Source organism: Panulirus ornatus, chromosome 2, assembly GCF_036320965.1.
Source record: "Panulirus ornatus isolate Po-2019 chromosome 2, ASM3632096v1, whole genome shotgun sequence".
NCBI classification, from domain to species: Eukaryota; Metazoa; Arthropoda; class Malacostraca; order Decapoda; family Palinuridae; genus Panulirus; species Panulirus ornatus.
The window spans coordinates 78,278,418-78,300,626 of NC_092225.1; the positions used below are offsets into that span (position 1 = coordinate 78,278,418).

A 22,209-nucleotide genomic window follows, 5' to 3' on the forward strand; every position below is an offset into this window, starting at 1 on the left:
CATCCTGACGCCTGGTAGGTTCCCTCAGATGGAGGTGACTGTGGTCGACGTCATCTTCTGCATTGTATGCGACCAGGCAAGACTCGGGCAAGGAGCAGGAGAACCACCGTGCGAGGCTGAGGGACCACGCGAGGCTTGGCAGCTAGTAAGTGTGGCTTAGGGACCTACCAGGCGAGGCTTAATGGGGCCAGGTGAGATTCAGGGACCAGATGGGGCTCGGGGAATACCTGGTGGTGGCCGAGATAACCAGGTGCCCTATCCAGGGTTCGAATCCGACCCGTGGTGTATATATACTAATCTACATACTTTCACACCATCGGAGCCACGATAGATTAAAGTGCCGTGATACGCCCACCGAGATGAGGTTAGGAAGCAGGAATATATGTACACTTGATTTCAAGTGTCAACATCCTGTAATATCCGTGTGGCCAAGGTAGCCAGACGCCCCGTCCAGGGTTCGAATCCAGCACGCTGTGTACGCACATGACTCTGCGTTTCTCATTTGTCCTTAAAATCTTGAGAGATTTTGCCTCCGGTGGTCTGTAAATGAATGCAATGACAAGGTTTTGGTTTTCAACCTTGACAGTGAGTGCTTCCAGTACATCATTTGAGGAGTTCAGTTGTTATAAGAATATTTACTATATACAGGGCAACTCCTTACACATGACCTGTCTAGTCTTGTCACATATGTACAGACTGGAGATTGGGATCCACACCTCACTATTCGTACGGTTTTTTGTGTGTGTGTTTGTGTGTGTTTCAGCCAAGGCCGGAAATACTGGTTGTGGCTCGTTTAGTGAGCCACTTATGAATGGTATTGTATTCGTTCTGTGTTACACTAGTCCCGGAAGGTTGGCATATACGAAAGACATTACATGGCTTGTGTCTGTGTTGGTTTTTGGATGGTTGATATGCCCTTGTTCTTCAGAACTCGACAGAGAGCTTTCGGAAGTCCTGGGAAGTCCGGATCGTTTCTTCGTCAGGCAGTTCTTCCCTGCCTCTGTCTGGCCCTGTGTCTCTTGACTTCAAAAGAACGTATGTCGTGATGGACACGAGGGATACGTCTTATTGTCCGTGATATGTGGTGGTTCTTCCAGTTGTCGTTCAAACAGCGCTTACAGTAACTCTAGTGACTGCAAACGATCTTGGATGGTAGACACTGCATCCTTCCCCATACCGGCATTTACGTACCTTTCTCAAGTCGGTCAAAGCATTTTCTTGGGTGTTTGAATTTACGTTTTCCTCAGTACAAACTCAGTATCCCAGTCTTGTCATGTGTACAACTCCCCTTCGCGTAGTATCTACCGACTTTGTCCATCCCTCGGATTTGTTGTTCGTTTACTGCGTCCTCTCTTAACTCGCTCTGTGGCCAAGGTTAAGAGAGTTTCCTGGCCTCCACTTGTTCCCTCTGCCCTTCCATACCTGAGTCAGTGGCCCTGTCTCGTTCTCTATTTATGTCTCTGCCTAAGTACAGGAGTCAGGGGTCAGGCGAGCCTCAGGAAGGAACCATGGTGAGGAACCACCAGGAGAGGCTCGGGAACCAGGCAGGAACCATCAGGAGAGGCTCGGGAACCAGACAGGAACCATCAGGAGAGGCTCGGGAACCAGACAGGAACCACCAGGAGAGGCTCGGGAACCAGACAGGAACCACCAGGAGAGGCTCGGGAACCAGACAGGAACCACCAGGAGAGGCTCGAGGACCATGTCAGGCTTAGGAATCACCAGGAGAGGGTCAGGGACCAGGCAAGGTTCAGGAACCACCAGGAGAGAGGCTCAGGGACCAGACAGGGTTCCGTGACCAGTCGAGACTCCCTGACCAAGCAAGGCTCGGTTACTACTAACCAAATGATGTTTAGGGACCATAAGAAGCTCATCATCCCAGGGATGAGGCTCAGGGACCAGCTGAGGCTCAGGGGAAGCGAGCTCCTACAAGCACGAGTATTTTGTTTGCATTTGAATTTATAGACAGTTTGTTGTGACGCAGAGTATTGAATAAGTTTGTGGTAAGCACAAGCCAGTTCTGCCCTCATCCTACCAGTGTGAATGATCAGTTCTGAATGAATTGTCAACGATACTTTGCATCACGGAATGCATCGCAATACAGAGATGTTTCAGATCTATCTCGACGAAAGAGATAAAAAAACTGACGTGGTATCGCATTTATAGAAAACGAAACCGCAGAATTTCTTTTGACTTTCGGTTCTCCAGTTTCTTGCGTAATCTTTTAAGGCAGGCAGGGAGGTTGACCTATGTGGTGAAGTTGACCTATGTGGTACCCTTGTTACTATGGATTTGCGTACGACACCCAGAGGTTTCTCTCAGCCCGGTCGCTCACTGCTGGGAGGGTGTGGCTCGCTGTTGTGTGTGGGGATGAAGTCATCCACAAGAGTTAAGGCATCTCGTGATTAATGAGTCATCGTGCTTCATGGGCTTGACTCGTTACATAGAGTTAAGCTCTCATGCTCAACGAGATCAATCATTACTCGCGAGGGTTTAGTCATCGTGCTCAACGAGTTCAGTCATTACTCACGGGATTCAGTCATTAATCAGAAGCTTCGGTCATGATATTTAGAGATTATCAAGTACTACTCGAAGGATCAAGTCATCGTGCTCAAGAGATACAGTTATTAAGCTGAGGATTACTCACTAATGAAGGGCCTGGTTAATTGTGCTGATCAAATTTATTCGCACTAGTTTGAAAGTAATGAAGGTATTCAGACCTCCTCTTATAAGGGTTGAATCATTGTGTTCAGGTGGTTAAGTGACCACAAAGGTAGTAATTAACTCGTTACGGTGAAGGAGTTAATGTGCCGACCGAGAGAAGTAAAGTTATTGTTACTGAAGGGATTAATCGATTGTACCAAAGGCTTAAATCGTTCTAATGACAGGGTCAAATCGTCCACCTAAAGGGGCTGATTCATCTTCCTGAAGGTGATGAATCATTGTTCCGGTAAGGAGTTGAATTCTCCTGAAGGGGTTGTCATCGAACTGAAGGGCTACATGATCGTCCTTTGTGGGTTCAGCCCATACGATGGACAGATAAAATCATATCTTCTGAATGGGGTTAGATCCTGTGATGGTGGTGATGGGGTTAGATCGTCTGGGTCAAGGGACGGTCCATCTCCTGACGGGGTCTAACCACTGGAGGGACTTGTCTGCTTACTGACGTCCAACCATCGCAGTAGGAGTCTCCATTTTACTGAAGGTGTTTGAGCCGTTATCCTCCAGACGGCAAGTTATCGAACAGAAGCTGTCTTGATCTGAGGTTGTCATCGCGCTCCTCCGGCCAGTTCGTCTGCCCCAGAGGCAGCTGGACTGGGCAGTAATTAGTTCCAGGTTGGTGAGGCGGGCCCACTCCCAGATCCCATTTTGGCAATGGAGCGACATCCAGGCCTTTGTGGTTCGCTTTAAGGAGCGGGGAACGTATTTACTGCCTTGGTGTGACGACTCGCCGGTGAGCTAAGGTGGGCATTGTGGGGTTGCGGAGGTTAGAGTAGACGAAGGGGTTGAGGGAGGAGGAGGAGGTGGGCGGCGAGGTAACATAAGTGGGTGGGGTTGTGAGGTGGTGATTACCTGTGATGGGCTGGTGGGGTTGCTGCCGGCGTCGCTGGCGGGCGGGTGGATGCTTCCCTCTGCCACCACACTCTGTAAACAATATCACACGTGGTTACTTGTAAACAATATCACACGTGGTTACTTTTTAAAGTTTTATAACTCTCATACCTGTCATGCTATCTCATTTGTATCCTCACATACTTTGTATTTTATCTGATTTTTGCCCTGAATATGGGAAGAACATATATATGTTTAATGTATGAAACACACACACATACACACACACACACACACACACACTCTGGTTATGGGTCGGGGTCACCACTGGTGTGCCGCAGGGCTCAGTCCTGGGACCGTTGTTCGTCTTGATCTATGTAAATGAATTGCAAGAAGTCATTAGACTCTTACACGAATACGGTATGATTGTGGAGGATGCCAAGATCATGAAGGAAGTGCGCCCGATGAGAATTGCATGAGATGACGACAGTTAGAAACGGGTGGGCGGATCACGGCACAACGGGTCATGTAGGAGTGAATTCAAAATGGGTCATGGTGGGTTACGGGTCACATAGTCGACCACTTTGACCCAGGTGTGGTTGGGTGAAATTGAAGAGGTGATGAGAGCGAGACATATTGAGATTGACTATTTTTTTTTTCTCTTGGCTTCTGGCACTCGAAGAAAACTGCTCATCCTGCACTTATTGAGGTGGGAAGATCTGTGTGTGTGTGTGTGTGGTGCAGCAGCACTTCAGTTAACGCAGCAATGTCTTACGACCACAGCGTGCAAGGCTGACACCATAAGCTGTGGAAACACCATTATAGCACTCTGCAACTCTCCAACATTGCTAGAACTTCCATGTATAATTCATCTCAGAAATATGCATTTTTGTTTTATGGAAGTTTCTTTCTCTTATATTTTTCTTTTAGAAGAGAGAGACGTTTTGAAAGTATAGCTTACTTATCAACGTAGTTTTTGACTCATTGCTTTCAGGTCTGGTACTTGCTGGGTCAACGAATCACGGGTCAAATGATTCCCAGGGTCAAGGCTGTTGACCCATAGCTAACTCTGGCTTACGAGGGAACCTAGACATACTCCAGGGTTGCTCTGGTACATAGTTCATGTAATTCAAACCGAGTTTGTATGTCATGTTATGAAGATGGCACACAGGTGAAAGATAGCCTCCACACGGGCATTATCCAGCAGGGAATGAACTGCAGGAATTTGTGTGTGTGTGTGTGTGTGTGTGTGTGTGTGTGTGTGTGTGTGTGTGTGTGTGGGAGAGAGAGAGAGTCTTGACGGCCGACATCGCCAAGCCGAACCTGTTGCCAGAGTCCCATCTTAGGGCTGTGGCGCAGGATGCGAAGTTCCCTAACCTGTTGCCAGAGTCTCACCATGACTGTGGTGTAGGATACGCAGTTTCTGTTGGCAAGGGTTAGCATCAGCATCACGTACCTGATTTAGGAAATGTTTGACAATCTGTTCGCACCGTATGATAGTAGGCCAAAGGTAGAACATGTCTCTCAACTTTAGTCACGGGACTTAAACAAAGAACTCGCTGAGAAGGTTCAAAGGAGGGCGAAAAAGATCCTAGTGATTTAAAGAGGGCTCAGTGAATGTGAGAGGTAAAAGGCCATGAATTTGTCCACCTTGCCAGATAGAAGAGTAAGGGGTGATTCGGTCACAACCTTCGTTTGTAAACCAGTTTGAATATGTCATGTAACAGTGAAGTGTACTTTGATAGACCATTACACGAAATTAAGCAAGAAACCTGTTACAAAACCTGTAAAGAAAAAAAGGACTCGTGGTCTGAGCGGGTCTGAGCGGTGGATGAATGGCAGAAACTAAATGTCAAAGTTCCACTTCCGACATCATTCTGAAGTGGAACGACTTCTATGATAGCAGGAAAACCTAAAGAAACTGGGGCACCCTCAGATCTGGGACTCATTCCCATTACAATATAATCACACACACACACACACACACACACACACAAGTGTAATCACACAAATACAATCATCTCTCAGTGTGTCATTCATTACCTTTTCAACGCGTGTAGATGATCAGAAACCTTTGAATTAAGTGTAAAGTTATTGTGCGGATAAAGCAATGAATAATACATGAGGAAACAAAGTAAATGGATATTCATTCTATTTAGACATGATGGAGGAGGTTACGAAGAGACTACTGGTGCTACGAGGGTTAGACTGTAATGATACAGTTGGTCAGTCAGAGTGTAACATGCATCACCCTGCTGCTGTAACTGCCTCTCTCTCTCTCTCTCTCTCTCTCTCTCTCTCTCTCTCTCTCTCTCTCTCTCTCTCTCTCTCTCTCTCTCTCTCTCTCTCTCTCTCCCATGCTCTACTCATTTCCTTTCATTCATCCTTCATGTCCATTCTCTCATATCTGTCCATCTGGCCCAGGTATTACTTCTGTGTATAATGCTTCGCATGGCTGGCTGGGTCTCACGCTGTCCTTAACCTCATACCGTGTCCGTGATCCTGTCTCCAGTCCTCATCTTCACCTGTGATTTAGCACTCTTTACGTACATACGTAGTCACTTCGTCCGTAATCGCTCCCCTTGTCCGTGGTCCTCCAGTCTGCCCAAGATCAACTTGACCCAGTCTGTGATGCTTCCACCTGCCTGTACACAAGCTCTCAGTCCACACACCCTTTCTTGCAGAGGCAACTGTTTCTATTTGTGATGGCGTCAACACAAGGACTCTCTGCCTTTCGCTGGCAAAGGAATGAAGGAGCTCTCTGCTCCTACATTATGGCCCGTCAGCACCGTCCTCATAATGGCAGAGGCTCTCGCTTGATCCTTTGGTCTGAGACACACGCCTTTCACTCTTCCACCATTCGCTTGTCATCCCTTATTTGACCCATCACTCGCTACTCTTTCCTCAACTCTCATCGTATGTATGTCCCCATGCTCTACCCTCCTTCACCTCCTTTCTTATTCTCATTCTCGTTTCACTCTGCTTCACCTTTTCCTTCACTCCCTTTACCCCCTCTTATCTTTCCCATGACTCTCATTCCCTCTTCCTCTCATCTGTCTCTTTCCCCTCATGCACCCTCCTTCACTCTCTCCTTATGGAATGCTGGGACTCAGGATCATCCACCATCCACAGATCTTCCTCAAGAACCCATTTTTTCAGTTCATCTTTTCAACACAAGAAGAACCTTACTATGAGGCTCCTCTCTACAGACCTTTCGCTACAAACACCCACACTACAGGACTTCCACTGATGTAGTAGACACCTAAACATTATATGACGTACCATGAACCTGTGCAGTACGTGGCCCCATACAACAAACAAACTCATCTTAATTTCTCGCACTCTGTCCTCCTTCGTGTGTAAGGTCCGCCACTACTGCTCTCTACAGTTACCTCACATCAGGAGCCTCCCCTACTAGATCTACCACAACGGCTTCAAGGTTTAATAACTCTCCATAAGACCCTATGTTACAGAACCATCCACCATTAATCCATCCACTACGAGACTCTCCACAAGACATTATTCCATCGTTAGTCTTCACTGCATGTCACTCCCGCTACAAGATGGTGGACCGTGAGTGCCTCCAGTGCAACGCCTGCGGCAGGTGTTGTGTGTGTGTGTGTGGGAGGGGGGAGGGAAGCTGACCTTGGTGGTGTGGTCTGAGTGTTGGGCAGGGGTGGTGGCGGCTGGCGTCTTCTTGTTCTTGCCCGTGGCGGCGTTCTTGTGCTCGTTCGCCTCAGCGTTGGTGATGCCGTCCTGCTTTTTCCACTTGGTCCGTCGGTTCTGGAACCAGATCTTCACCTGCGGGCCGGAAACAAAGAGGTTCGTTAGTGTACTGCAAGAACATTAGATTCTATCATCATGTTAACACCACTCGGTTAAAGACAGACACTCTGATAAGAATTTATATCCTTTGCTGGGGGGAGGGAAAAAAAACCTAGGCTCTGTTCATCTTTTATTTTGTGGTTGGGAAGAAGGAAAGGTTTTGTTAGAATTGGTTATTGTTGTGAGAAATTAAGATTTATGGGTTTTGTTATATCTGTGGAGGAAAATGGTATTCTGTGCTATGTTGCAAGGAGAAGGCTTGGGTCTCGGAGGTGTTTCCGTCACGCCTGACGATCGTTGAGGGATTTTTTTTAAGTGGGTTTCTTGACTCGATGGAAGAAAACTACCATCTCTCAGGCTGCGCAGCTGCGCCAGCGGAAGGATTCATCCTTCCGGGCCCTGCGACCTCGTAAGGAGAAGGCTAGGTTTCCCCGAGGCTCTACCGCTTTGCTAGACGAAGGTTTGAGTGTTCTAGCCATCACAACCTCGCTGGACGATGACGAGGTTTTCCTCAACATGTCACGAACTCGAATAATCCCGCTCAACATGGCTCTGGGTAATCAAAAAGAAATGATCTTTAATTATCTGTTCTTATTTTTTCTCTTCTAAATTCTCTTTAGGATGGTTCAATGCTATTTCGTGTACTTTGTCATGTTATCTGTCTGTATAACTTTTATTTTACTTATGTTTATTTCATGTTTTTTTTTTTCATGCAGTAAAGTTATATCAGAGGGTTACGTGACTGCCTCGATAGATTGCTTGTGTTAAAGTGTGTATGACACACTCGTATGCCACCACTAGAACCCATCCATCTTGGTTGGCCCACAACTTCAAAGTGTCTCGTGCAGAAATGTCAGCAAGATTATCTTGAGCATTTGAAAGGTCGTCGTAACGCAATAAATCAGTGTTGTCTTGTGTTACCTGGTTTGCCAGCGAGGCTGCATCAAAAGTATTATGATTTCTGGTGTAACGTAATTGTATCATACATGTAATGTAATTGTACTTGGTTTTACCGTATACTTTTGCAGATCTGGAATCATCCTAGATATCTCCAAACTGTCGCTAACTAACATTCCTGATAGAGGCAGAATGTCAATAAGTTTTGTCTGATGATTTGCATTAAGAAGTTCGCTGTGTCTCACGAAGTATAACGCCCTTCAGAACGATCGGGATCGATCGGTCGCACTTTGAACAACAGACGCATTAGTACGATCTGGTAATCAACAGGATCGGTATGGAAGTATTACGATTCCAGTCAAGGCGTGAGGTCCAAAAAGTTTTCCTCCTCATACGAGCGCGACGCAAGGAGACATCAGACGAAGAGACACACAGCGTAGGCAGTGCATGACGTATGTACCTCCAGTCATGATGGGGTGTCTTGAGAGGCAAGTGCTTGGGATACCCTCGAGTGTGCCTGCCCGAGGTGGTCACACGTCGGGGAGGTCTAGTGCAGGGGAGAGAGATGTTCGTGTGTTCGAACCCGAGAGCACCGGAGGCGAGACAACAGATAAAGCCGTTGCCCCGTTCCACCAGGTGCGCATCATCGGTAGGCCACTACCTCGGGTAGATTCAGCTGTCTCCTGGATCATCCCAGGGTCAAGTAGCCTTAATATAGGTCACAGAGGTGCACACACCTCACCGGCAGCTGACACAGTGTGCCGCGCTGGCTTCCAAGGCCCTTAATGGGGGATGCGTGTGCCCGGTGGAAGGCTTTGGGTTCAGAACGAAGCGCAGATTGAGGCCAGATCGCCACATGTGAATAGAACGCGGACAGTGTAAGACACTAGACTGAGCCTTCGTTGGAGGCTGATGTAGCTATTTCTTCATTTCTGTATTTATGTATAGTTTTACCTTTTGATTTTTATTTATCATTTATTTATAACTACTCCAGGACCGATATCCTTGAAAGAGCCCTGATGTTACCCAGGGGCTTTTTGAATACCCCCAGTAACCCAAGGAAGGGAAATGTTCTTTGACGAGATTGTACTCCTAGTGGTACAGCCTCACCGACCCTGACTTTTCACTCGTGGTGTAACCTCTTGAAGGCGGAGCCCGATAGCATATATATATATATATATATATATATATATATATATATATATATATACTATCTGCCTTAGGAGTTCCTTCTATCTTTATGATGCTCCTGCAGCACTCGGGAAGCAGACCACGTCCACCGGGTGGTGACCATAGGTATAGTGATGTGTGTGTATGTATGAGGGAGGAGTGCGAGGCAGTCTGCGCGGTAAGTGTCCGATGTCTTCGTTGTAGTTGACTGTACCGTGGGCATGAAGGGTCCCGGGATGTGTTGAATCGATGTCTGCAGTAATGTCGGGGTGGATGATGGTCAGAGCGTAGGTGAGAAAGTGCGACTCGTGCTTGTCTGGGGAGTGTGGTTTCTTATGGAAGTCTGTCTGATGTGGTAGCGTTTAAGACTTGGGGTAGGGAGGAATTATGCTGCAGGGAGTTGCGGTGGGTTGATGCCGTCTATAAGATGTGTGAGATCATTGTGTGCCGTAACGGAGGAGTGGTTGGGTCTGGGGCCATGTTGTGTAGGCGGTAGCGGGATATTTTGCTTCATTCTTTTGTGAATCACTTTTTCCCAGTCTGGATACTGAAGACAGATGTGACATAGAGCGACGAGAGGAGTTTCCAGGTGTTAAGGATTTCGTGGTGTAGCCAGGGGGGCCTGTAAGTGTTTGGATTGAAATCGGACTGAAGTGTTTCATGTGAAAGTTCGTTATGTCGTCAGGAGCAGGAGCGTCGTTTAAGGTATTGATAACATTGTCAGCGGATGGAACCATGGAAGCGGAAGTGGATCATAGGGTGGGGGAGGGGGCGAAAATTTTGGGAGCCTTGAAAAATGTGTGGAAGTCGAGAACATTATCTCGGAAAGCAAAAATGGGTATGTTTGAAGGAATAGTGGTTCCAACAATGTTGTATGGTTGCGAGGCGTGGGCTATGGATAGAGTTGTGCGCAGGAGGATGGATGTGCTGGAAATGAGATGTTTGAGGACAATGTGTGGTGTGAGGTGGTTTGATCGAGTAAGTAACGTAAGGGTAAGAGAGATGTGTGGAAATAAAAAGAGCGTGGTTGAGAGAGCAGAAGAGGGTGTTTTGAAATGGTTTGGGCACATGGAGAGAATGAGTGAGGAAAGATTGACCAAGAGGATATATGTGTCGGAGGTGGAGGGAACGAGGAGAAGAGGGAGACCAAATTGGAGGTGGAAAGATGGAGTGAAAAAGATTTTGTGTGATCGGGGCCTGAACATGCAGGAGGGTGTAAGGAGGGCAAGGAATAGAGTGAATTGGAGCGATGTGGTATACAGGGGTTGACGTGCTGTCAGTGGATTGAATCAAGGCATGTGAAGCGTCTGGGGTAAACCATGGAAAGCTGTGTAGGTATGTATATTTGCGTGTGTGGACGTGTGTATGTACGTGTGTATGGGGGTTGGGCCATTTCTTTCGTCTGTTTCCTCGCGCTACCTCGCAAACGCGGGAGACAGCGACAAAGTATAAAAAAAAAAAAAAAAAAAAAAAAAACATTGTTCGTGGGAGTGAAGGGTTGACGTGCCTTTGTTTCTGGGTGGAGTTTGTGTAGGTTTTCGTAAATCTATTTCATGGTCGATGCTGTTCTGGGGCTGATGTTTTGAGTGTTCTGTGGGGGAGAGGGTGTCTTTGCTATGGGTCAGAAAGGCTTCATGAGTTGAGTGAGGATTGTAGGGCCGAAATTACAGATGTTTAACGTTCGCTACGCTTGGTTGCTGTGTAGTCTTGTGGTCCATTGTCTTGAGGAAGGAAAGACAGTTCGTAGTCTGCCTTTCTGTGATTTGGTTTGTGATGTTACACTCCTCTCATATTCCTCCTGATGGTGAGGGGTTGTATCTGAGCTGCATTCTTCTGTGCTTTATTAGGTTCTGTGTCGCTGTGGTGTGTGCGTCTTGCTGGCTTGCTTGGTGATGGTGTTTAGATAGTATATATATATATATATATATATATATATATATATATATATATATATATATATATATATACATATATATACACCGCATACATATATTATTATTATTTTCAAATCATAGCAGTGCCACTCCTCCTGGGGTATCTGCAGCTTCAGGGTTGACAACAGTTAGCTGCAGGTAAGCAATGGCTGTTAGGGTGAGAGAGGTCATCTCCTGGACGAGACTACACTCTGATGATGCAGCCTTGACCACGATGACCTCTCTCTTGCGGCCCAGCAGCTAGCAGGCGGAGCCCAGACACACACACACACACACACACACACACACACACACACACACACACGCGCGCGCGCGCGCGCGTTCGTGTGTGTGTGTGTGTGTGTGTGTGTCGTTATAATTGCCTCAGGACATCTCCTCACTGGCAACTGAATTCCAAGCCTGCTCTCCTTCCGGTAGCAGAGAAATGCGGACTCCTTTGGAGTTGGAATTTTTACTTTTTGGTCGAGACTTTAATCACAGTGCTACAGCCTTGCCAAAGGTGACTTTTTACTCACGGCTTGGAGTCTAATATATATATATATATATATATATATATATATATATATATATATATATATATATATATATATATATATATATATATATATCATTACATATAAACATGAACATCTCCCAGCTAATGATATACACACAGAGAATCTACCTCTGAGAGGGAAGGCCTGCAGGAGGAAGCCACGCAAGGTTCTCCTGAGGATACAGAAAAAAAAAATCATAAAGAATCCAAAATGAACTCGTTCAAAAAAGCGACCTCCATCAAGAGGCAGCAGAGTTGTGGCGGAAGCGGGAGATTTAATGCACTTCCCGTCACCAGGATGGTTAGCCCAACTTAAACCGCCTCTTTTACGCGCCCCGATGCGAGTGATTTTTGTTGGTTGCTCAAGAAGGAAGCGTGGAGGTCACTTTTGGAGGGAGACAGTTCCGGTGTCTTGAGATGCTCTGTGTGTGTATATGTGTGTGTGTGTGTGGGGGGGGGGGGGTTGTTGATGTGTGTTGAGCTGATGTTGTCTTCCGTGTTAAGATGTTAGTAGGTGTGGGTGAGGGGAGGTGGTTGTGTCTGGTGTGGGGTGGGTGAGGGGCAGTGGTTGTGTCTAGTGTGGGGTGGGTGAGGGGAAGTGGTTGTGTCTGGTGTGGGGTGGGTGAGGGACGGTGGTTGTGTTTGGGGTGGGTGAGGGGCAGTGGTTGTCTGGTGTGGGGTGGGTGAGGGTCGGTGGTTGTGTCTGGGGTGGGTGAGGGTCGGTGGTTGTGTCTGGTGTGGGGTGGGTGAGGGTGGGTTGTGTGGGGTGGGTGAGGGGACGTCGGTCGTGTATGGTGTGGGGTCAGTGTTGATCATGTTTATGATGTTCATTCCATGGTGTACATCATCTCGTGTTGGTTTAGGGATTGTACAGTACCTTCTGTTGACGTACACTGTTTGAGTTCTCCATATCTGATAACTGGACGGTAATACAGAGGCGGTGGGAGACGTATATTGGATGTAAGATGATATACAGCTCGGGAACACACGGAGACCAGAATGACCATGATTGGTATAGAAAGATCGACCGTACATGATGAAGTGGGAATGTTCTATCGATAAGGCACGTCATAGAGCCTATTGTCTTTGATAAGCGAGAGTTCTGTAGTGATGGTTTCTCCATAGCAGTATCATTATCAGTTCGTCTTTACCTGTTTGTCGGCACTTCGACACCATGTATCAGCTTACACTTGATGAACAGTTTACATATTTCTGTTGTGTTCATACATATGTACGTCATACATCACGGGAGAGAGAGAGAGAGAGAGAGAGAGAGAGAGAGAGAGAGAGAGAGAGAGAGAGAGAGAGAGAGAGAGAGGCTATGCAGAGCAACAGAAAGGCTGGAGTCCTCCCTGCTTGATCACCAGCACCCAGGCAACGTGCTTGTACTGGCCTCCCTGCTTGATCGACCTCTCGCGAGTTCAGGCAGGTGTCGAGGTTTGACATCAGTGATGACAAGAGACACGACTTCCTGAGAAACTAAGCTGCTGATTTGTGCTTGAACCAGCATTACTTAGTCAAGCACCGAGATAACACAGGAGGAGAGTGATGGGACAGTTCGGGATTCAACGGCATATGCTGGTTTGCCATCTTGGCACAGGTTGTTAGCCATGTTTTCTGGGTCTGTTGGGTCGATAAACGATCCAGCATAAATGTTAAGTATCGGTTTTAGTTCAGGCGTTATGTCGGTGCCAAGATCTTTGTGTGTATATGTTTGCTCGTCAGGGCATTTTGGTTATACCTACTGTATATATATATATATATATATATATATATATATATATATATATATATATATATATATATATATATATACACCAAAAGGCATGTGTTACTGAGCTCCGTCTGTTATGGTTTACACTGCGTGTGAAAAGTCACGTTTTGTGTGGCTGTTCTCTGGCGCGAGACACACGACAAAGAACGTCTCACGGCAGAGGAGTCTCCATTACCCTGCTAATGGAAGTAGCGCAGCCTTGAGCTGCAGGAACCTTTTAGGAAGGTCCTGCGTAATACCAGGACTCTCTCATAGAAATTGGTCTTGGGGTAATTATGAATAGATTAATGCATATTCCAAATGACTTTGATTACATTTGCAAGTACAAACAAACAAAGCAGTTCTGTTATATATGGTCATGTACGTGGGGGATAGTATATGTGGTCATGTACGTGGGGGATAGTATATGTGATCATGTACGTGGGGGATAGTATATGTGGTCATGTACGTGGGGGATAGTATATGTGGTCATGTACGTGGGGGATAGTATATGTGATCATGTACGTGGGTGTAAGTGGGTGGGGGGGGGGCAAGCGCTGAACGTACAGTGTGTAAGGTACGACACAGGAGGGTATCAGGTGGGTCCATGTGGGCGCCAGGGTGGGTCCTCGTTTTGATGGGAGAGGGCGGGAGCAGCACCAGTGGCAGTGAGCATCAGTGTTAACTTGGAAACAAGATCGATCATACATACACAGGAAACACTGACGTTAAGAACCGTACAAGGGAAAGTTAGAATACATCACGCACGACAGACTACCAAGTGGGTACTGGCTGTTCTGTAAGTAAAGTCCTTTGATTTAGGGCATACCAAACCAGGGGAAGTGTACTGGAATTTCGCTGTCGGTCAAGAAATGTAGTCTTTCGGCAACTTGCACACGTAGCACTAACTGAAGCTTACTCTCACATTTTCGATACATAAACACTCTCGTATTTACGGTAGTGTGGGTGACGCACACGTAGCTAGGTAGCGCAGGCGGAGGTAGTGAGGGAGCGTGTGGTGTGTGGGTTCTGTATTGAGGTACTAGGTTAGTGACAGGAAGCCTCATCTGTGACGGGAGGGCCAGGGGATTCTCGTCCCATGGAAGGTGGGAGCAACGGGGAATGTATTGCCACCCTGGGGTTAGGTGGAATTCGAAGTGAGCAATGTTGTCCCAGTTATTTTGGTATGCTTGGGACTTCTGATTATTATTATTCGGCATTTCTTAAACTTTAGAGAATGTCCTTCCTCGTGTTATATTTGTTGACTTCAGGCTTTGAAATGATGCTGCGGATTCTTGTGTTTAATGAAATACGTCAAGGTTAGCCATCAGTGCTCTGGTAATGTTGATATTGATAAGTTGTCATTGTGGAAGAAATATATAAGAAAGGAAAGAGTTGACTAATATCGTAAAAAGAAATTTTTTTTTTTTTTTTTTTTTTTGCTTTGTCGCTGTCTCCCGCGTTTGCGAGGTAGCGCAAGGAATATATATGATAATTTTGCTGAGGGAAACATATCGCCTTGTAAACATACTTATTTTCCTCGGTTACTTGTTTGTTAAGCATGAATATAAAAAAAAATTCAATTCTGGACTGTAAACGTGGATAACAATCAGACTTGTTGTATATGACTGTAGTGGTATTGCCATTGGGTCAGGCAGCACGTATGCTGAGTGGTATGAAAAAATGATAAAGAGGCTTCACATGAAACTCAAAGTAGATGAATTTGCCATGTTTGTGTTTGGAAACGTGAGATGTAGAACTCTACCAGATTTTCTGAATTTTTTTATTTCATTCCTGTTAATTTCACTTCAGCTTTTCCTTCTTTTTTTTTTCTGACGCGAATACTGAGTATTCACGCATATTTCCCTCGCAAAACATGAAGATTTTGATATGCCAGATGGCAGAGGATAGAAGTATAGAAGTATCTTAGGTTCAGGGATGTTCCTATACCCCTGCAGTTGTACCCAACGCCTTCCCTATCTCTGGGGAGTGACGTCGCCTTGTAAGGAGAACAGACTTACATTTTATCACAGCTTTTTCGTCCAGTGTTTTGAGATGTAAATCATGGCAAGTGTAGTGAGACTTTTTGAAGGGAGGGAGGGTGGTGTGCATAGACTCAGAGGTTTGATACACTGTGAACCTCCTCCTTGTTATCATCTTCGGATAATTTCCTTGTAAGTTACCAGTGGTAGATTGTACCAGACTCCTCCTGCTCAAGGTTTCACTTCAAGTGGTAAGTCACCTTCGGGAAGGTTGTATATATGGGAGGACAGTCTCGTCAAAGAAAGACTCACCCTAAGAGGACCTTTGTGACCTGTGTAAATTCTTTGGCGCTACCGCTCGCAGTATGAGCATGGGGGTATACAATGAATTTGCCGGGTTTTACCCGGCACAAAACAAAATTTTGCCAGGTAGAAGGACGGGTCACATTGCCGTCCTGGTCCACCTCAACATGTTTCTCAGCTCAGCTGTTGCTTGTGTCGTCAGCTGTGGTGTGGGCTGGTTTGGTATATATTCTGTTGGTCATGTTGACTCTCGCCTCGAAAATGGCTTGAAATGCTGTCGAAAGCTTGGAGCCTCTGTGTTTTATTTTTCTAGCGAGTTTACGTGTATCTGTGCTTCACATGTGTATGTGATTTGCTAATATATATATATATATATATATATATATATATATATATATATATATATATATATATCCCTGGGGATAGGGGAGAAAGAATACTTCCCACGTATTCCCTGCGTGTCGTAGAAGGCGACTAAAAGGGGAGGGAGCGGGGGGCTGGAAATCCTCCCCTCTCACTTTTTTTTTAATTTTCCAAAAGAGGGAACAGAGAAGGGGCCCAGGTGAGGATATTCCCTCAAGGGCCCAGTCCTCTGTTCTCAACGCTACCTCGCTGATGCGGGAAATGGCGAATAGTATGAAAGAAAGAAAGATATATATATATATATATATATATATATATATATATATATATATATATATATATATATATATATATATAAAAGAGAGAGAGGTGAGTGTTTATATCAGTTCTGAAGAATTAAAAAGAATCATTTTTATGACTGTTGAGTTTTGTGTATGAATTGTAAGATGACTGGTGAGTGTGTGGTAGATGCTGAGTGCTCCTCATGCCATTATGATAATGGCTGTCGCCTGAACAAGATTAACATGGTGACGCTGAGAGTTATATATATATATATATAATGCACATGTCGGCAACTAAGATGCTGTTGGTCATAATGTATATTATGTTCGTTAAAAACAAAACAAAAAAAAAAGATCGTATTATATCAGGACTTATAGTAGAGCAGCCGGCCTCTTAACACTGGTTTTGACAAAGGTTTCTGGAGTGCGCTCCACACCCTGGTTACGTTAGGTGTAAAGCGATACAGAGAGGGTACTAATAATACTGGTCTCTCCCTATTCCTCTGTCTCTCTCTCTCTCTCTCTCTCTCTCTCTCTCTCTCTCTCTCTCTCTCTCTCTCTCTCTCTCTCTCTCTCTCTCTCACGTTTGCCAGCCTGCCGTAATGGCGAGCATTGAAATGCATCTGATTAAATGCTCTGTAAGACCCACCGAACACCGACCGCAGCGAACTTTAAAAGCGTCTCTGCGTCCCTCCTCAGAAAAGAGTAAGTACACATTGTAAGCTCTTTTACCGCAGCTGACGTGAGTGGTCGGTGGTGGAGCCTTTGCAAGAGGCGATATCCCAATTCTATTCACGTGGATGATGTAGCGAACTTGAAACACCTTTTGAAGTTAACTGGGAGAGGAATCAATAGGAGCGTAGATGATCCTGGCTTGCCACCGTGGGCTGTATAGGTAAAGCTGGCTATTGCCGGGGGTACCGGCCGTGACTGCGTCTTAACCTAATCTTCTTTAAAAATGAAAAAAGAAAAAAACACCCTCATTTATCCAGGGTCTCTGGTGCCCCCGCAGGCCCTACGTGGAGTCTCGGCTTGAGGCAGCTTATGTGAGGGATGTTATTGTGGTGTTGTACAGCTTTTGTGTGTGTCTGTGTGTGTGTGTGTGTGTGTGTGTGTGAAGTTTGAGGTTCTTTATGTAAGGTACGCTCTCCAAGAGATGGGTGGTGGGCTGTGCGAGGAAAACCTCGAGTTATCACGGAGATGATACAGTTGTACAAGTTGTATGTGCGTTTTGTGGAGTTTATGATAACACGTTCCCTTGAGTCATGTGATGTAGTTTTAGTGTCAGGTAGTTTAATTAGAGTTCGCCAGGTACGAAAGGGTTTACCCATAGTTACGAAATAGTTTACCCATAGTTACGAATGAGCTTGCCCATAGTAACGAAAGAGTTTGCCCATAGTTAAGAAAGAGTTTAGCCTTGATTATGTAAGTTTACCCATTGTTACGAAAGGGTTTACCTATAACTACGAAATAGTTTACACACGGTAAAAAAGATTTATGAAAGTTTACCCACAGTAACGAAAGAGTTTGCCCAGTTACAAGTTTACCTACATTTACGAAGGGAGTTTACCCACAGTAACGAAAGGGTTTCCCTACAGTTACGAAAGAGTTTACCCACAATTTTGAAAGTTTACCCACACTGAAAGTTTACTCGGTTACTAAATAGTTTACCCACAGTTACGCAAGAGTTTACCCACAGTTACGAAGCTTTTACCGTCCACCAGTAGGTCACGGGTCATGGTAGACAGTTTTCCGAGGACTGTGTAAGCGTACAGTGTGTTGTCTGGTGGATGTAGTGCACACATTCCCTGCATTGAAGTACATCGTGTTTATAGAAATGATTTAGCTTGTACAGTTTGATGCACATGTTACGGTATTACATTCTGTCTCTTAATGAAACGCTGTCGCAGAGTTCTGTAGAGTATAAAGAATTCCTGGTGTTATGATCACACAACTTCAGTTTTCAGATCTTCCCTACAAGGTAAGGGTTATACTGTTGCATTACGCTCTCTCTCTCTCTCTCTCTCTCTCTCTCTCTCTCTCTCTCTCTCTCTCTCTCTCTCTCTCTCTCTCTCTCTCTCTCTATGTCTCTGTCTCTCTCTCTGGCGTCGGCGTACGTCTGACTGTCTCCCCCAAACCTCTCGAGCAGGAGGGTGCGACCAGGGTGGTTGGATGGCGTGGGTTTTGATCTGGTCGCCCAGAGAGTCGTGCTGTCGTTCATTCCCATGGGTCATGTCGTCGTGCTCACGAGTAGTAACGTGGTGCTCAAGGGGTCATGTCGTCGTGCTCAAGGGTCGTAACGTCGTGCCCAAGGGGTCATGTCGTCGTGCTCAAGGGTCGTAACATCGTGCACAAGGGGACATGTCGTCGTGCTCAGGGGTCGTGACTTGGTGTTCCAGGGTCGTAAGGTCGTGCCCAGGTGGTCGTGCTGTAGTTATATTTTGTGTATATTTGCATGGGTATACCTGAGGAGTGGCCCGTCACCGGTTACCTGGGTTGCATAAAGTGTGGAGAGTGTGAGGGGAAACTCCCGTAGAAAATAACCACATAATGAGAGAGAGAGAGAGAGAGAGAGAGAGAGAGAGAGAGAGAGAGAGAGAGAGAGAGAGAGAGAGAGAGAGAGAGAATATTTGTACCAAGTTATTCTCGCTGGTCACACCCGTCCAGACGGAGAGACATGTGTCCGTCCACACGGGCTGGCTGTACTGTGATGGAACATGAGCACACTGGGACTAGTTGCTTCAAACCTCATTTTGTTATCTATATAAAGTTCGGTTTATTTATGGTAGGCATAGACACTGGTTATGGTTCATATGCTCACATTTTGTTCCAGACAAGATAGAATACATTAGAATACAGTTTGCTAAATTTCATGCTAACTGGATGATTATATTTGTGTGTATATATTTGTTGTACTTTGTATGTGATGGATTTTAATGGTTTGTGTAGATATTAATTCTTTTGTTTTTAGGCTTAACAATCGACTGATGTAGGTTAGTGCGTCTGATTATTGTATAGTTTTCATGTTGTTTAGTGTGGGTTGTGTTTATAAGCTGTTGTTGTGTTGAATACAACTTTAGGGAAAGCCTTTGGTGGGGAGATAAGCGAACCAGACCCCCGGAGCAGGACGGCACAGCCCTTGCGCGGAACGGTGTGGACCTTGCGAGCTGACGACTCGTTCTTCAGCCAGTCTCTCAAGGGCATCATACGCAGAGGTCGCATTGCTGTGCGTAAAAACTAAGACTCGTTCTGGACACGAGTGAGTTTTGTCATTTGCGTGAATACCACACCATGCAGTCAGACCAGCCACCTCCAAGTGAACGCGTTGCAATAGGTGCAGAAGTTGAGTATTGTGGTAGTGGTGGACAAACCTAGGAAGCAACTGTGACAGAAGGTTGTCTCATGCTGAGGGACACCAGTGTAGTACCGACCATATATATGTATACATCTGTCTTCCCGCGTCGCAATCCATTTCATAGACAGGGATAAGATCATCTCTCCTAGCGACGGTAGCGGTGAGGTGAGGTGCGAGGCGTCTGGGTTAGCCTCAACACATCTGGTTAAGTATAACAATGTGGGACACAGGGCTTCTCCTCCTGTTTACCCTGGCATTAGCTTTACGAAGTTACGTGGGCGTATTTTTCTTGGCGAGTTTCTGATGAATATCGTGATTACGAGGTTGAATGAATATGTTAATATCTTGCTCTGCATCTTGTCAACAGAGACTTTAACAACTTACACAGGGTTTTATCCGTCTCTTCTCTCAAGTTGTTTATGTTTTGAAAAAGATAATGAAAATGTTGGGAAAGAAACATTTGTTATCATTAATATATATATATATATATATATATATATATATATATATATATATATATATATATATATATATATATATATATATATGGATAGATATTTTAGCGTTTCTCAAAAATGTCCGTCATGAATCTTCCTGCCTCTGTCTATTAGGGTTTTACGAAGCTCACAAGGTGTGTGCGAGTTACTTGCTGTCAAGTGTTATTACGTATGTGATATGAAGAGCCTATACGGTGGTGGGCTGAAAGCTGGCTGCCTACCCACCTGTGGGTGAGGCAGAAAGAAAAGACAGCCACCTGGGACAAGGGAATGCTTCTCGAGAGCCACTGAAGTGCTGAGTGACTGTCGTGACTAACCTTCCCGATAATCAGGCGGGTAGTGCCGATAATGCACCTCTCTGGTCCCGTGGCTGTCCACCTCCTACTGCACGAGAGAGAGAGAGAGAGAGAGAGAGAGAGAGAGAGAGAGAGAGAGAGAGAGAGAGAGAGAGAGTGAATTACGCCTTGTTACCAGGGTAACCTCGATTGGTGTCCACCACAAATGAAGCAGGTCACATCCCAGGATGTTAAGAGAATAAACATTGGAACGTGTTCTGCATGTGTTCACCTGGGCTTCATACGCCCGTCAGATACCACACGTTCGGCTTTCCGGTCCCTGTGCGCGTTGGCGTACCTGGCGTATGCATTAACCTGTTAGATCCCCGATTTACAGACAGCGTCCGGATATTGGGTGAGAAATCCTCATCCGGACATGCTGGTTCAGTGTGCGTCCGATGTTTTTGGATCGTAAAGTTTTACGTTAATGATTCACGAACCGATGCAGGGGTTACGTCGTGTTCGAAGGTACAGTCAAACACGCGTTCGCTTTGCGCGTGATGTCGACTTGAGTCGGAAGATGCAAACGCGTGTCCGACGCGCGCGAGAATGTACACGTGGTGTGAAGCAAGGTGAGAATTCCTCTTCATTTACTCACGCCTGTGAAGCTGAACACTGGGTCTGCGTGTGAACATGTTCACTTGGGGGTTCAAAATCTTATCCCTACGAAGCTTGAGCCAGTTTGCCGGCTGGGTGGTGAACCACGTTCATTATTCATCCAAGTTATTCATTCGTTATTTGAGACGTGTTGGACTTTGCAACTAAGAGAAATGGGAACCCGTATTTGCAATAGATTGTCAGGGGCATCACAAGATGGTTCCGCTGAAGACTGGACTCTCTCTCTCTCGCAGCTGATCGCTGCTTCGTGCATCATACCCAGCTTCAGGTCCGTCCTCCACCAGGGGCCCTGTTTTGGCTTGAAGGCGTCACCATTATTCTGTCATCACCAACAGCTGATGAGACTGGAACGTCATCGCCAACAGCTGATGAGACTGAAACGTCATCACCAACAGCTGATGAGACTGAAACGTCATCACCAACAGCTGATGAGACTGAAACGTCATCACCTATAGCTGATGAGACTGAAACGTCATCACCAACAGCTGATGAGACTGAAACGTCATCGCCAACAGCTGATGAGACTGAAACGTCATCACCAACAGCTGATGAGACTGAAACGTCATCGCCAACAGCTGATGAGACTGAAACGTCATCACCTACAGCTGATGAGACTGAAACGTCATCACCAACAGCTGATGAGACTGAAACGTCATCGCCAACAGCTGATGAGACTGAAACGTCATCACCTACAGCTGATGAGACTGAAACGTCATCACCAACAGCTGATGAGACTGAAACGTCATCGCCAACAGCTGATGAGACTGAAACGTCATCACCAACAGCTGATGAGACTGAAACGTCATCAC

At 45.8% G+C, this 22,209-nt stretch overlaps 1 protein-coding gene across 1 annotated transcript in view; it reads right to left on the reverse strand.

Annotated features, from left to right (window-relative positions):
• The window catches only part of LOC139757477 (uncharacterized), a 426,702-nt gene that overhangs the window by 4,174 nt on the left and 400,319 nt on the right, over positions 1-22,209 (reverse strand). Inside the window, exons 5-6 of the mRNA XM_071677997.1 lie at positions 7,198-7,353; positions 3,574-3,645 (exon numbers count right to left, since the gene is read on the reverse strand). Of these exons, the coding sequence (XP_071534098.1) occupies positions 3,574-3,645; positions 7,198-7,353 (228 nt within the window). The remainder of the gene's footprint in view (positions 1-3,573; positions 3,646-7,197; positions 7,354-22,209) is intronic.